The sequence below is a fragment of the Pan troglodytes genome, chromosome 16 (genome assembly GCF_028858775.2).
Source record: "Pan troglodytes isolate AG18354 chromosome 16, NHGRI_mPanTro3-v2.0_pri, whole genome shotgun sequence".
Lineage (NCBI taxonomy): Eukaryota > Metazoa > Chordata > Mammalia > Primates > Hominidae > Pan > Pan troglodytes.
Genome location: NC_072414.2, coordinates 82831808 through 82848491, shown reverse-complemented (window position 1 = coordinate 82848491; position 16684 = coordinate 82831808). Strand labels below are relative to the sequence as shown.

General features: G+C 48.7%; 1 protein-coding gene across 1 annotated transcript; it reads left to right on the top strand.

The window, feature by feature from the left end:
* Positions 1–4953: 4953 nt before the first annotated feature.
* On the top strand, positions 4954–16684 carry LOC100611959 (golgin subfamily A member 2-like). The gene is given in 12 exon segments (XM_016927616.3): positions 4954–5164; positions 12810–12928; positions 13036–13140; positions 13334–13420; positions 13423–13435; positions 13795–14105; positions 14799–15044; positions 15129–15236; positions 15629–15694; positions 15950–16152; positions 16402–16569; positions 16651–16684. Coding segments are annotated over 12 exon segments (1671 nt in total).

The following is a 16684-nucleotide window of genomic DNA, read 5'->3' as shown; positions in this document are numbered from 1 at the left end:
GGGAGAGGGAGAGGGAGAGGGAGAAGGAGAAAGAGAAGGAGAAGAGGGAAAAGAGGAGGAGGAGGAGGAGAAGGAAGAGGAGGAGGAGGAGGAGAAGGAAGAGGAGGAGGAGGAGGAAAAAGGAGGGGGAGGAAGAGGAGGAGATGCAACTAAAACAATAAGAGGAGGAGGAGGAAGAGGGTAAGGGGGGGAGAAGTGGGGGGAGAAGGGGAGGGGAGAAGGGGAGGGGGGAAGGAAGAGGAGAAGGAGAAAATGCAACAGGAGGAAATGCAATTAAAACCACATGAGGAAGAAGGAGGAGTAGGAAGGAGAAGGGGGAGGAGGGAGGAGGAGGAGAATAAGAAATGCAACTAAAACCACAAGATACCTCTTTTTGCCTGCTGAATCGGCAGAGATCAGAAAGATACAGTAATAATGACAGCTGGACAGGGGAGAGTTTAAGTAAACAGACACTCATCCACTGCTGGGGCTGTAAATTGGAACAACTGTTCTGTAGGGCTACAGCCCTAAAAATGTCCCATGTGTTTGCACCAGAAATTTTATTTCTAGAAATGGATCCTGAAGAAATAATCCAATGTGCAAAATGAATGCATCAATATGCATTGCAGTGGCACTCATACATGGAATATGGAAATTGCCTAAATGTTCACCCATGAATCCAAACAACTTTCCTCTTGCTCACCCATCAGTCACCTAAGTCCTTCAGGCAAGTGTTAAAAAACAAAGCACCTCTCTGATGGCCAGTGATGATGAGCATTTTTTCATGTGTCTGTTGGCTGCATATATGTCTTCTTTTGAGAAGTGTCTGTTCATATCCTTCGCCCACTTGCTGATGAGGTTGTTTGTTTTGTTTTTTTTTTGTAAATTTGTTTGAGTTCTTTGTAGATTCTGGATATTAGCCCTTTGTCAGATGAGTAGATTGCAAAAATTTTCTCCCATTCTGTAGGTTGCCTGTTCACTCTGATGGTAGTTTCTTTTGCTGTGCAGAAGCTCTTTCGTTTAATTAGATCCCATTTGTCAATTTTGGCTTTTGTTACCATCGCTTTTGGTGTTTTAGACATGAAGTCCTTGCCCATGCCTATGTCCTGAATGGTAATGCCTAGGTTTTCTTCTAGGATTTTTATGGTTTTAGGTCTAACATTTAAGTCTTTAATCCATCTTGAATTAATTTTTGTATAAGGTGTAAAGAAGGGATCCAATTTCAGCTTTCTCCATATGGCTAGCCAGTTTTCCCAGCACCATTTATTAAACAGGGAGTCCTTTCCCCATTTCTTGTTTTTGTCAGGTTTGTCAAAGATCAGGTGGTTGTAGATGTGTGTAGACTGTAGATGGTTATAGATTATTTCTGAGGCCTCTGTTCTGTTCTATTGGTCTATATCTCTGTTTTGGTACCAATACCATGCTGTTTTGGTTACTGTAGCCTTGTAGTATAGTTTGAAGTCAGGTAGCGTGATGCCTCCAGCTTTGTTTTTTTAGCTTAGGATTGACTTGGCGATGCAGGCTCTTTTTTGGTTCCATATGAAATTTGAAGTAGTTTCCAGTGTGGTGATTCCTCAAGGATCTAGAACTAGAAATACCATTGGACCCAGCCATCCCATTACTGGGTATGTACCCAAAGGATTATAAATCATGCTGCTATAAAGACACATGCATACGTATGTTTATTGCAGCACTATTCACAATAGCAAAGACTTGGAACCAACCCAAATGTCCATCAATGATAGACTGGATTAAGAAAATGTGGCACATATACAGCATGGAATACTATGCAGCCATAAAAAAGGATGACTTCATGTCCTTTGTAGGGACATGGATGAAGCTGGAAACCATCATTCTCAGCAAACTATTGCAAGGACAAAAAAACCAAACACCACATGTTGTCACTCATAGGTGGGAATTGAACAATGAGAACACCTGGACCCAGGAAGGGGAACATCACATACCAGGGCCTGTTGTGGGGTGGGGAGGGCAGGGAGGGATAGCATTAGGAGATATACCTAATGTAAATGATGAGTTAATGGATGAAGCACACCAACATGGCACATGTATACATATGTAACAAACCTGCATGTTGTGCACATGTACCCTAGAACTTAAAGTATAATAATAATAATAAAAAGAATGGCTAAAAAAACAAACAAACAAACAAAGCACCTGTGATTTAGCCTAAGGAGCTCATCCCAGCCTTTCCCGGGCTTAAGCCTTGCTTTGCCCCATTGTGCTGCACAGGCAGGGCCAGATTGAGCTCTTTGCAGTGGAGCAGTGTGTCCCATCCAGGACCAGAGAAGTGGGCACCTGCTAAGGATGTAACTTGTGCTTTGTTTCTTTGTGTCCAGGAGGAATAGAAAGCATTTTCTGTCTCCCCAGGGACCTGTTTTTTCCTCTAAAATCTGGCTTCTTACCACTCTTGGACACTCAGAGCCTGACATGGTTGGCTCCACCCCTCACCTCCTCACCACCTAGGAAGCCTCTTTTGAGTTGCAGCCACTCAGGCCTTCTTTCAACTCCTCAAACTCTTCATGCCTCCTCTGGCCACACAGTCTTTGCAGATGCAAAGTCTTTGCCCAAAACACTCCTCCCTTCCTCTCCTGCCTGGTTACTTCTGAGCTTGGACGTTTCTGTCTCAGGAAGCTCTTCCTTGGCCTGAGTTTTTACAGACAACCTTGTGCTCTGCATTCCATTTGCAATTTTACATTAATTTATGCAAATGTTTGGTTTCCATCTCTCTCTCCCAAGATTCTTAGCAGCACGTGGCAGGAACATGTGTCAGTTGTAGCCCCAGTGTCCTCATGGTGTGTGACGCATGGCTCCAGCCTGGGGTGACACAGCTGAAAGGGGTGGAGTGGTGCTGGCTTGAGTTCCTCCACCATCTTCCTTGGTCCTCCTGCTCTCCAAACCCAGGGGCAGGTCCCCTGTCTCTTACCTTTGTCTCTGTCCACTCTGAACTCTGGGATCCCAGGAGTTGGTTCTGTATTCACCTGTGATCAACATGTTCCTCTCTGACTCTCATCTCCTCAACTGTAGTTTGGAGAGAATAGTAACCACCTCACATGGTTGTGGTGACAATTAAATGAGTTAATATGTTAAGGGCTTATCATGGTGCCTGGCACATAGTAAGCACTCAATTAATGTTATCTGTTAGTATTGCTGTTGCTGTTATTGTTACCACAAAGCAGGAACAAACAACAGAGTATGGCTGACAATGTAGGGGCATGGGGTAATGCAGTGGTATATGTTATGAGTTGAACGGTGGCCCCCAAAAAGATATGTCCATTTCCTAACCCCGATACCCTGTGAATCTGCCATTATTGTAGATGTAATCAAGGATCTCAAGATGAGATCATCTGAGTGGGGCCTGAATCTAGTAAGTGTCTTTATAGGGGACAGAAAAAAAGACCCCTGAAGACAGAGGCAGAGGCGGGAGTGATGCAGCTGTGAGCCAAGGAATGTCTGAGGCCTGCACGAACTGGAAGAGGCAAGGAGGGATTCTGCCATAGAGCATTTCGAGGAAACATGGCCCTACCAGCACCTTGATGTCAGACTTCTGGCCTCTAGAACTGTGAGCAAATTTCTGGCATTTTAAGCCAACCAGTTGTTTCAATTTGTTACTGCAGCCACAGGAAAGCCACCTTCAGAGCAAAATGTTGCTGGCTAAAAATATCCCTGGACCAGGACAGTTGACCTATTAGCCGCATCTTAGGGAAGGGGGGAAGGGCAGGGGGTAGTGGCCCAGCACTGCCTTGTGTTGGTGCTACAGGGGAACTCAGGCCTGAGGACCTTCTGGAGGCCAGGCGCTGGAGGTGCCCTCTTCACTGTGGAGGCCTCAGCAAGTTCCTTCCCCTCTGTAGGCCTCACCCCCACCCCCCACTTGGTGTTTTGCGTGTCTCTGTGAGTCTCAGGGATACAACACCCCCATGTGACCAAATCCTCTGAGGTCAGGTCTGGCAAAGCCAGGAGCAGCCTCTGGGGTGAAGCAGATGCTCACCTGCCGCTCCCTGCGCTGCCCAGGACTTCACGGCCCAGACCTCCGGAGCTAACGGCTAACGGCTAATGCAGCCAGAAAATGAGCCCTCTCACTCTGCGTTCCCCTCTCCCCAGATAGACTTGAGGAGAATGGGATCTAGTGGCTTCCTTTCTGTGGGGTATTTCCAAAGCTTCCCTGCGGTCAGCTGAGGGGCACCAGGCAGAAGCATATGTCTGGGCACCAGGCAGAAGCATGTGTCTGGGCAACAGGCCCCTGTCTGTTGCCAGGCAAGCCTAAGGGGGTCCATGGAGGGCTTTGTGTCCAGGGCCTCTGGGTGGCAACACCAGCAGGGCCAGCAGTTTCTGAAGGGGCTGCCCTCCCACACCTCCTCATTCCCACTCTAACCACATGTATGTGGTTATGGGCATGCGTGTGGGTGGGGCTGGGGAGGCAGGAGCAGCTGCTTGAGTGACACCAAGAACAACTGTGTGAACATGGACACGCCAGCTGAAAGGAAACCCATGTTCATTAAGTCCAGTGCTCTCATTATACAGCCAGAAAACCGAGGCCTGGAGAGAGGAGGGACTAAGGTTATACCTTGATCACCAGCTAAGCTGAGCCGGGAACCCAGGCTCCCTGTCCGCCCCTGGGAAGTGTGCATTTACAATGCACATGCTTGGGATAAGGCTGCCCTATGTGTAGGTTGAAGGGTTGCCGTGAGCCTATCCATGCAATAGTCTGTGCCTGACAGCGCTGGGTGTTCATTTGGGTTCACCCTGTGGGGACTATGTTTAACCTGATGGTTAAACCTTGAGAGCTGAGGAGGAAGAGGAGGAAGAGGAACAGGAGGGGTGGGCGAGGAGGGAGTTCGCAGCTGAGCAGGATCAGGAGAGGACCCTGGAGGACTGTTCTTCAGTAGATGGGCAAGCTCTGTTCTCTTGTGGGGACTCTCAGTTCTTCCCCTTGGGAAATTATTCTAGGCTCCTAACATGCCTCAGACCACAGATCTAAGACATACCTACAAGAGCACTCCAAGGAGAGTAGCGCCAACTCCCTCCCACCCCGGTGAGCACCGCCAGGTCAGCACTGTGGGGCGAGTGCTCAGAGCCCCAGGCCAGATGAAGGACCAGCATCTGCTGGACGATGGACTCAAGTGTGCAGAATACAGTGCTAGGCCCTACAAGGAGTTCAGTAAAGGGAGTAAAGAAAACATAATTTAATTTACCATTTCTTTTTAATTTTTTTATTTTCTTTTTTTTTTCTTTTTTTTTTTTTTTTTGAGACGAAGCCTTGCTCTGTCACCCAGGCTGCAGTGCGGTGGCATGATCTCGGCTCAGTGCAACCTCCACCTCCTCAGTTCAAGCAATTCTCCTGCCTCAGCCTCCCGAGTAGCTGGGATTACAGGTGCGCACCATGCCTGGCTAATTTTTGTATTTTTCATAGAGATGCAGTTTCACCATGTTGGCCAGGCTGGTCTCGAACTCCTGACCTCGGCCTCCCAAAGTGCTGGGATTACAGGCATGAACCACTGCACCCAGCATAATTTACCATTTCAATGCGTTGAGACTCCAACCCCGTGGGAAACTGCCTGATATGAAAGCCTTTTCAGAAAGCTGGTAAATGTATACAGAGCTTCATGGCCTAAGTAATTTTCTGATAAGGGGTGAAAACACAGCGAGTGGTTTGGGTGAGGAAGGAGGAGGCAGGCTTGAAGCAGGACCTTCAGGAAGGGGAGTGGGAATGCCTGACCTTAAAGAGAGGGAGGGTTGTGCCTGGAAAGTACAGTGGTGAGTGCCAGGGGCCCAGGCCCTGGAGCCCCCAGCCTGCTCCACAGTCTGTGATCTCCCTTGGAGCTGCGAAAGCCTTTACCGGTCTCTACGGCAAGCCAGTTTTTTAAAAGGGACACATTGTCATTGTACATATTGTATGTACAATTTGTACATATTGTATGTACAATTTGTACATATTGTATGTACAATTTGTACATATTGTATGTACAAAGTGTACATATTGTATGTACAATTTGTACATATTGTATGTACAAAGTGTACATATTGTATGTACAAAGTGTACATAGGGTACAATTTGATGTTTCAATACAGATATGCTTCGTAATGATCAAATCAGGGAGGTAGCACATCCATCCCCTTATGCATGGATCATTTCTTATAGGCAATGAAGTACTATTCAGCCATAAAAAGAAGAAAATCCTGTCATTTGGAACCACATGGATGAACCTGGAGGACACCATGTTAAGTGAAATAAGCCAGGCACACATAGACAAATAACCCATGATCTCACTCATATGTGGAGTCTTTAAAAAAAGTGAACTCAGGGCCAGGCGAGGTGGCTCACTCCTGTAATCCCAGCACTTTGGGAGGCCGAGACAGGAGGATCACTTGAGGTCAGGAGCTCAAGACCAGCCTGGCCAACATGGCGAAACCGCATCTCTACTAAAAATACAAAATTAGCTGGGCGTGGTGGCGTGCACCTGTAATCCCAGCTACTCAGGAGGCTGAGGCAGGAGAATCACTTGAACCCGGAGGCAGAAATTGCAGTGAGCTGAGATCACACCACTGCACTCCAGCCTGGGCAACAGACCCCATCTCAAAAAAAATAAATAAATAAAAATAATTTTTAAAATGTGAAGTCAGGAACCACCGGAGCATTCAGTGGTACCCCGTGGAGTAAAGCAGCTGTCACAGACCCTCCCCTGTGGCTTGACCTGTGCTGCCTCCCCTATTCCAGGATGTTTTTCCAGAAACAACTCCTTTTATCATTTGGTTCTGTCTTGTTTCTTGGGATGCTGTCCTGGAGTGGATTCTCAGTCACTCTCTACACTGCGTGTAGCTGCCCTCTTAGACTGGGTGAAGGAGGCACAGAGAGAGAAGGAAAGAAGCAAAACAGACTCCCAGCAGTGAGACCTTTTTCTATACAGGTTTTATGTATTTGAGTCCGGGAGCTTTCTTTTTTAATTGTGGTGAAATACATGAAACATAAAACTTACCACTTCAACCATTTTCAAGTGTATGATTCAGTGGCATTAAGTACACTCACAGTGCTGTGTAACCATCACCACTAATCACTGCAGAACGTCTTCATCACTCCAAAAGAAACCCCGTACCCATGAAGCAGTCACTTCCAATTCCGCACCTTCCCCAGGCGCCGGTTGCCACTCATCTGCTTTCTGTCTCCGTGGATTTGCCTGTGTGTCAAGATGTTTTGATCTTTATGTTCCACTTAAAATGCAAATAACCATAGGAGAACCCACAATCTACACTTTCAATTCCATTAATTTCGACAATACCCACCCTTACCCACCTCCATAGTTTAGAAATTACTATTATTATCGTTTTAGAGACATGGTCTTGCTCTGTCACCCAGGCTGGAGTGCAGTGGCTCAATCACAGCTCACTGCAGCCTCGAAGTCCTGGGCTCAAGCAATCTCCCTGCCTCAGGCTCCCAAGTAGCTGAGACTACAGATGTGTACCACCACGCCTGGCTAATTTTTTGATGTTTTATAGAGACAGGGTCTCAAACTGCTGCCCAGGCTTTTCTCAAGCTCCTGGTCTCAAACAATTCTCCTACCTCAGCCTCTAAAAGTGTTTGGATTACAGGCATGAGCCAATGAGCCCAGCTAGAAATGATGGAATCCCTATGTGTTATGGGGAAAACACTAGCGTGGAAATTCAGAGACCAGGGTTCTAGCTCATTCTGTCCAAAATTATGTGCTCTTTTATGGATGAGGGTCCCTGACTCGCTTTAGGCCTTAACATCCCCATCCTGAGGCATGGGAGGTGGACTCGGCTAATCAATTCCAGGGCCCTCTGCGGCTCTGACCCTCTAATGCCATAGCAGCAGTCCCCTGACCTGGCAGAGCACAGGGTGGGTGGGACCTGCAGGACTGGGTGCCAGAGGAAGCCAGGCCTGGGGATGGGGGCAGCACTGGGGAGGGCTCAGACTTGACCTGCCTCCCCCACCACTAGGCCCGGGGCCAGCCCTGTCCACACGAGCTTCCTGGCTGGTTCAAAGCCCCAGGCAGACTCTGCAGGTGGGATGTGGCAGTCCCCATCATAATGCCTGCTCTGGGGTGAGCCTCCTGGGGGCCTCAAGCAGAGGCCTTCCTGGGCAGGCTGAGGCAGGACAGGGCAGAGCAGGCCTGGGGACACAGGAAGGAAGGGACAGAGGTTGGGACAGGGCAGCTGCAGAGTGGGGTGCAAGATCCTCAACCCAGAGGCTCCCTAGGCCCCACTTGCCCCAGCTCTTGAGAGCCTGGTTCTGAGCTCTGCCAGGACTGGGGCTCAGCATTGCCCATGGAAACAGGCATGGCAGCGAAGAAAATCATAACCAAATATTTGTAGTCACCTCTCTCCTCCCTTCTGGAAAGGGAGGGTCCCTGGTTTGTGGGCTCTTGGCCTCCTGGACATTATTCTGTAGTGAAGGGAGAAAGGTTGAGATGCAGAGCTGGAGAAACTAACAGAGGCCAAACTGGTCCATTTGAGGAAAGATGGGGGATCCCAGGAGGGGAGGAGGGGACACCCTGGGGAACCGGGGGCCTTCTCAGGTGGTCCAAGTAGGGGAGGGCAGGATACAGAAAGTCAGAACATGGTTTTGAGTTTTGGAGACAAGAGAAAAGAGGGAGTGATTTGGCCAACTGGAGAAGATCAGGCTGGGGAGAGAAACGTTTAGAGATTTGGAAGATAGTGTGTCGTGCGATGTATTGTGAAAACCCCTTCTTCATATCCGTAAAAAACCACCACTGATGATGCGTGATACAATTCAGTGCTTTTGCAGATGGACTGGTGCCTTTTTAAAATAATAAGAATGCATTGGCTTGGCTCCATCTGAATTAGTAGAGACAGACATCTTGAGCAGGTTATATCAGTGTTCCATTAGCTAAATATTGGGTTTCCTATTTTGTGGCTTGGCTTAAACCACTTTGTAGGCCCTTCTGCACTGGAAGGCACCTCAGAAATCACCTCTTTGGCCTGCAGCTGCATGTCCCCAAACTCTTGGCTTTCCTAAATGAGTGGCCTCATTCAGAAGATAATACAGCATCCCTCATCTGAAAATCAAAATCCAAAACTGTTTGAGTGCCGACATGATGTTCGAAGGCCAGGTTCAAAGGAAATGCTCATTGGAGCATTTTCTATTTCAGATTTTCGAATTCCAAAATCTGAAAAAATCCGAAATCCAAAATACTTCTGTAATTGTAACCTGTAATAGCCATTGGGTCCTGACCTTCCAGCTGATGCAGCAAGCAGTCAACAGAGGCTCACCATGCACCCGTCCTGCCCCTCACCCTCCCACGGGCTTGTGCCTCACCCCCCAGCCTCCCTTGCACCTGCTGGGAAGGGGACACAATGCTCCTGCCCTGCCTTCTTGGATCTCAGACCACTGTGACAATTGCAGGATTCCAGCCAGGGAAAGTGCTACAGGTAGAGGTACTTAGTACTCTCCATAGAGAAGGTTCCAGCAATGGCACAGCAGCCCCTGAAGGGTCTGTGACGGTCTCCACTCCTCCAGCTCTGGTCCCTGCCTCTTAGGGAGCTTCTCAGCACTGACCTCAGAGTCATGGGGGGAGGTCCCAACCTCAGACTGAGGTACCTGCTTCTCCTCCTCCCACATGACCTCCCTGTGGCCTCTGACCCCGCTGTGAAATGAGGGTGGTAATGTCTCCTTCAGTGGGCTGTTGGGAGGTCAGAGAGAATGGATACAAAGTGCTGCACACAAAACCCAGCACTGGGAGGTGCCCCATCCATGACACCGTGAATCCCAGTCCACAATGCAGTGCGTGAGAAATTTCATCCTAAAGTCCTTGATTTTAAATGCAACATTTGAGTTTCTGAACTCAAGGTCCCTTTCCTGGGCAGTCAGGTGTGCCTCAGTGCTCTGGTTCTATGTGAAGTCAGGGGATTGGGATGCAGAGAGACACCTCGTCCTCAGTCATCCTTCCACCTTGATCACCACTGAGATATCCATCTTTTCTAGCCATTGTTTCTGTTCTGTGGCAGGCCTGGGATCACCCAGACACACCACACAGTTGCTGCGGGTGGCAGGAAATGTCATGGGAGAGGGTCAGGGTCCCCCTGGTGCCCCCCATCTCCTCCCTCCCTCCTTCCCCTCTACTACTTCCTCCCCAGCAGCAGTGAAGTTTGGAGCTGCTGCTGGCTACAATGAGGGGGAAGGGCAGGGAGGAGAAAAAAAGGGATAGCATTAGGAGATACACGTGATGTTAAATGACGAGTTACTGGGTGCAGCACACCAACATGGCACAGGTATACATATGTAACAGACCTGCACATTGTGCACATGTACCCTAAAACTTAAAGTATAATGAAAAAAAAAAAAAACTCTCAGCTGGACGTGGTGGCTCACGCCTGTAATACCAGCACTTTGGGAGGACTAGGCAGATGGATCACCTGAGCTCAGGAGTTCATGACCAGCCTGGCCAACATGGTGAAACCCCGTCATTACTAAAAATAAAAAAAATTAGCCAGGCATGGTGGCGGGCATCTGTCATCCCAGCTACTAGGGAGGCTGAGGCAGGAGAATCGCTTGAACCTGGGAGGTGGAGGTTGCAGTGAGCCGAGATCATGCCACTGCACTCCAGCCTGGGCAACAGAGCGAGATTCCGTCTCAAAACAAAAAATAAGTAAATAAAATAAAAATGAAAAATAAAAGGAAGATGGGGCAGCTTTGTGTACTGCACGTCCCGAAAATGGGCTGACTGACCTCAAGAGGCAGAGATTCAAGCTCTCTAGCCTACGTGGAAAACATACAGGAGAAAAAAGAAGAAAAAGAAAAAATATATAAATATAAATAAATGAAAATAACACTTCTCCCTGATTATAAAGGAAATCACATTCTTTTTGTAATAATTTGGATGACAAAATATAAAGAAAAATTTTTAATTTTGCCACTCAAAACATTCTGGTTTGTTGCTTTTTACACTTTTGTGTGCATATAAACATTTTAAAAAGTAGAATAATAATATATAGTCTTTTGTCACTTACTATATTTTGGGCATGTTTCTATGGCAGAAATATATCCTGGCATCATCATTTTTAATAGCTGGCTGTATATTAAGTGAATCGTTGCCACCCCAGAGGTGAAATTCTTTCTATATACATTTTTAATAGACTTGAGCAAGCATTTTTGGACTGAATTCATAGAAGAAGAATTTCTGGAGGAAAATAACATAAAACAGTTTTAGGGTTTTTAATAGAAATGTTCAAATTATCCTGTAGGAAAATTGGTTCAGTTTATACTCCCACCAACAGAGACAGAGCTCCAGGTTTCCCCTTCTATTTGTCATCTTTGCTGGTCTTTAAGCAGAAAATCTCATTGTTTTCATGACATTTCTTTGATTTCTAGTGCTTTTTAATGTTTTTCATATGCTTATTGGCCATTTTTATTCTTGTGGGAAGTTCCCGTGTCTCCATTGCCCACTTTCTGTTAGAAATCATTCCTTTTTTCTGAGTAATTTTTTTTTTTTTTTTTTTTTTTTTTTTTGAGGCAGAGTTTTGCTCTTGTTGCCCAGGCTGGAGGGCAATGGCGCCATCTCAGCTCACCACAACCTCCACTTCCCAGGTTCAAGGTGGAAAATACTCAAAACTTAAATTTCCTGTTGAATGCAATTTGAAAATATAGCCAATGATTCCACTTTTCTTCTCTAGTAAGTTTGGACATTCTGATCTACTTGGTGTTTTATTATAGAACTCCTAGTGTGCCTGAGTCTTACGTTGTGAAGATACTTTTCTGAAACTTTACATGTAAGAGAATATATATGATATTGGATGAGATCAGGCTGGATGAGAACTGATACCTGTAGATATACTTTTTAGACAAAATCTCTGGTTGCCACTCGTTTTCTTATTTAACTCATAAAAATAAAACACATTGGATGGAGGGTAGGAGTAGGAAGCAGATTGATATGTTTTAATTGCAAGTCATTGTTTCATATCAATACAGAACATATGGTATCCCTGGCTTTGGACCTACAGAAGGAAACACATTTTTCTACCTGGCGTATGCCAGAGGTTCTTGAACACCTGGAGGGATTACTGCAGCCCTGGGGTGGTGAGAACCCCATCCAGCTGGGGCCATGGCCTAGGGATCATGCCAGGTATGGGGACGCTCCAGCCAAGAGCTGAAAAATTTGAGTCTTTGTTCTTCTCCTGCCATAGAATCCTCTAGAGAATGCTAAAAATCTACAAATTGAGGCCCTGCCATAGACCTGGGGAATCAGAATCTCAAGGTTAGGGCTTAAAATTTTTTTTCATAAAGCATCATGGATGAAAACCATTATTTTATAGATTACATTTATATGTCTAGCTCATGAGTCTGTTTATTTCCTTCTGAGGTTCAAGCCAACACTTTCACTATTTCCTGGTAATAGAGTTGTGATCTTTTTTTTTTTTTTTTTTGAGATGAGGTCTCGCTCTGTGACCCAGGCTGGAGTGCGGTGGTGCTGTCTCAGCTCACTGCAACCTCCACCTCCCAGGCTCAAGCTATTCTCCTGCCTCAGACTCTCAAGTAGCTGGGACTACAGGTGCGTGCCACTGCACCTGGCTAATTTTTGTATTTGTAGAGACGGGGCTTCGCCATGTTGCCCAGGCTGGTCTGGAACTCCTGAGCTCAAGGAATCCACCCGCCTCAGCCTCCCAAAATTTTGGGATTACAGGCATGAGCCGCCATGCCCAGCCTGAGATCTCTTTAAAATTATTCAATTTTTTGTATCTAAAGCAAAGCAATTTGACAGAGACTTTATTGACTGAGTTGTACATTGAGCCTAGCCCTAGCCCTTTTAAAGGCACTGGGTGGAACAGTCCGGGCTTCCCAGATCGAAATTTCTCCTGTTTCACCATCCAGTTGTCTAGATGCTGCAAAGCCCTGGATGCTAACCAGCAGTTACAGCAGGCCATGGAGGAGCGGGCACAGCTGGTAGCATACCTGGGGCACGTGAGGCTTTGCAGAGGGAGGGACGTGGAAGGAAGATGACCCCAGGTGGCCAGGAGTATGTGAGGACCAGTGACAGCCCTTCCTAACTTCTGTGTCAATTCTCGCAGGTGATGGAGTGGCTGCAATATCTACAAATGGAGAGACGAGTACGCTGAGTATCTCCATGGAGAGCATGCCATGTGTGGCAGAGGATGCAGGAGATGTTGGAGCAGGTGAGACCTGACGCTTCAGTCCCCGCCTTAGAGAGGTCACTTGATCGTTCTGACCATCTGTGCAATGGGAGGAGCACAGCCAGAGGTGGTCATGGGTCTGGGCTTTGTGGAGGTGGGGGCAGAGAGGGAGATGGTAGCCTGTCCAGCCACCAGCCCCTCTCTCCAGGGCCCTTTCCCCCTGTATTTTGGGCAGGTTCACACATTGAAGGAGGAGAAGAAGCATGACATGCGTCAGGTAGAGGAGCTGGAGACAAGCTCAGCTCCACTGCTCACCATTGAACGAAGAACCAGATGGGTGAGCTGGGGCTGGGGTGACCTCGAAGCAGGACTGGCATCAGAGGGCTGTGGGGGTGGCTTAGAATGCCCCAGGGAGGTGGGTAAATGGAAGGGCTTTGAGGCACAGGGAAAGAGGTGGGGACATGGCAAGTCTTGTCATCTCCATGAGCCTCAGTGTCCCCATCAGCAAAGAGGGAGGAGTGCTGATTGTCAGCCACCCACAGTGCTATCTAAAAGTGGCTTGGAAGATTGGCTACCACCCGGGTGCAAGGAATCATTAGCAGGGAGGCCAAGTTTGGGGAGCCTGAGAGGAACTGTGCACCAAGAGGAGGGTTTTTTGAGAATCCAGGGGCCCTTATTGTCTGCTTCCTTTCTCAGCTGAACCCCTACACCTGGAGCCCCCAGCAGGACCCGTGGAGGTGGAGCAGCAGCTGCAAGCGGAGATCAAGCACCTGCGGAAGACGCTGGAGAGTCTGGCAGGACAGCTCCAAGCCCAAGTGGAAGCCAATGAGGGCTCGAGTCACCTGAACCGGCAGCAGGAGCAGAGGCTGCGGGAGTGGAAAGCAGAGCTCTGGGAGGAGCAGGGGGAGACGGGCAGGTCCTCCGTGCAGAAAGACCGCACCACCGTCAGCCACGCGCTCTCCCAGAATCACCAGCTCGAGGAGCAGCTGGCCAAGGTGAAGCAGATGGTAACCCCCGCCCCATCCAAGAAGGGCTAGGAGGCGGGCACCAGTCTCTGGGGAAGGGAGGTGCAAGGCCAGAGGCAGCTCTAGCCTGGGGGACAGGTGACCCCAGCACCCTCCAGGGCAGGGCTGTGATTGTTTCTTGCTTCCTGCCCTCTGACTTTTAGAGGTGGGTAGCCCTGGGCTTCTCCCAGGTCTGGACGTCATCATCCCAGCTAGAGGCATAGAGCCCCCCAGTCATAGGGAAAGAGGCAGTGGTATAACAGCCTCCTTAGATTCAAACTGAATTCTGGCCTCAGCTCCACTGCTCACCATTGAACTACTTTGCATCTCTAAGTCTCAGTTTATTTCACTTAAAAAGGAAGTGAGCTTTTTCTTCGCAGAGGTGCTGAGGGTTAAATGAGATAATACGTGGAAACATTAGGCATGTAGCACACTTAGCAGATGGTGGTTGGCTCCCTCTGCTTTTCCTCCAGTCTGTGGCCTGCAGTTTAAATGGTGAGAAAAGGGTGTGAGATTTGAGGCTGGGGAAGGAGGCATGGGGCTCTAGGCAAGTAGGGGCAGTCACTTAGGCCTGGAGCAAGGGGCCAGGGACCTGGGCAGGTGACAGAGCCCCACAGTGCCCTCTCTACCCTATTAATGGGCCCAGAATCTGGAAGCCAGCCACCAGCTGCCCTCATGCCCAGGGACTTCCTGCAGGTGGAGCTGGAGAGCCAACAAGCTCAGAGTCTGCAGTGGCAGCGAGGCCAGTACCTGGGTCACCTGAAGCAGTACGTGGCCACTTATCAGCAGCAGGTGGCAGCCTATCAGCAGCTGACCTCTGAGAAGGAGGCGCTGCACAGGCAGTTACTGCTGCAGACCCGGCTCATGGACCAGCTGCAGCAGCAGGAAGCTCAGGGCAAAGCAGTGGCCGAGATGGCCCGCCAAGAGCTCAAGGAAACTCAGGCAAGGGAGTTACTGAGGACGGGGCCCCGAGGGGGACGACCTGCCAACCTCTGTGCCTTCTCATTCTCTTTCCTGGCCCCTTAGGAGCGCCTGGAAGCTACCAGCCAGCAGAACCAGCAGCTACAGTCCCAGATGAGCCTCATGGCTCTCCCTGGGGAAGGTACGGGACACCACTCAGAGGAAGAGGAGAGAGCCCCAGGAGGAAAGGGGGACTGTTAGCAGTGTAGGACTGAGGAGATGGAAGAGACCTTTAAGACAGCTGGTCATTATGCTGACCGGGTGTCTGCACTAAGTTTGGCATCAATATGGTGACCTCCTGGGAGCGGGGACCACCAGGTTGCCTAAGGATGGGATCCAGGTCAGAAAGGGAGCAGGTCAGAACTCCCGCACCGATGGCTAGTGGGACTGTGCCTGGGCAAAATAGCGAGACATTGGCTCTTAGAAAAAAAAAATGAAAATAGAGAACAGCTGCTCATTCCTCTCTGGGAAGGGGTGGGGACAGAGGTGGCCCACTGTACCTCCCTTGTTGGGTTGTCTGAGGACCCCTCTGGCCACCCCTCACAGGCGATGAACTGGGCAGTAAGGAGGAGGAGGAGGCGCCTCAGCCTATGCCAAGCATCTTGGAGGATCTGAAGAGCCGGGAGGCCATGGTGAGCCTGACTCCCACTGCCCCACCTTTGCTGCCTCCCTCTGTGGTCCCTCCCAGACCCCCTTTTGCTCTTTGTTTCCTGCCCTCTGATTTCTCTGGACCCTCGTGCCTTCCCTGGGAGCCAGTGATCAGACATCATTTCACCTGTGACCCACAGGTGCACCCTCTGAGGCCCCAAAGGAAGACCTCCTCTCCCCCTCCCTGCCACATTTGTCCTGTGTATCCCCCTACAAGAATGCATACGTCTTGCCTGCAGGTGGCCTTTTTAAACTCGGCTTTAGTCAGTGCCAAGGAGGAGCAGCAGGCACAGCTACGTGGGCAGCTGAAAGAGCAAAGGGTGTGCTGCCAGCACCTGGCTCACCCGGTGGCCTTGGCCCAGAAGGAGCCAGAGGCGGCAGCCCCAACCGCAAGGACCGGGGGCGATTCCGCGTGTGGGGAGACCAACCCGGCTTTCTCCATGTTGGCCAGGCTGGTCTTGAACTCCTGACCTCAAGTGAGCCGCCCTCTTCAGCCTCCCAAAGTGCTGGGATTACAGGCCTAAATCACCACACCCAGTCCAATGAAGACTTTTTTACAATTTGCAGTTCAGGTTGTGGAAAATTTGAGCTACAAATTAGCAAGAGTTTACTCTTCACGTGAATGTTGTCAGATTCATCTTTTAATAATTGCTGTTTATATTTTCATTTAATGTCATCCACTTTTCTACAGGGTATGGACAGTGGATTTGCAGGTGGAGAAGACAAAATTTATAATGTTTACGATCAAGCCTGGAGAGGTGGTAAATAAAGATATGGCCCAGAGTATTTATAGGTCCGGTAAAAATCTGGACAAGGATATGTATGGTCATGACCTAGAAGCCAGAAGAAAGACCAACAGGTATCAAGCCATACAACTCTGTTTCAGTGTTTACACCAGTGAAAATAAAGTAGTTCATAGTCTTTTTCTCTTGTTCCCTAGATTTGTTCCCAACAAGGAGTTTTTCAGACCATAG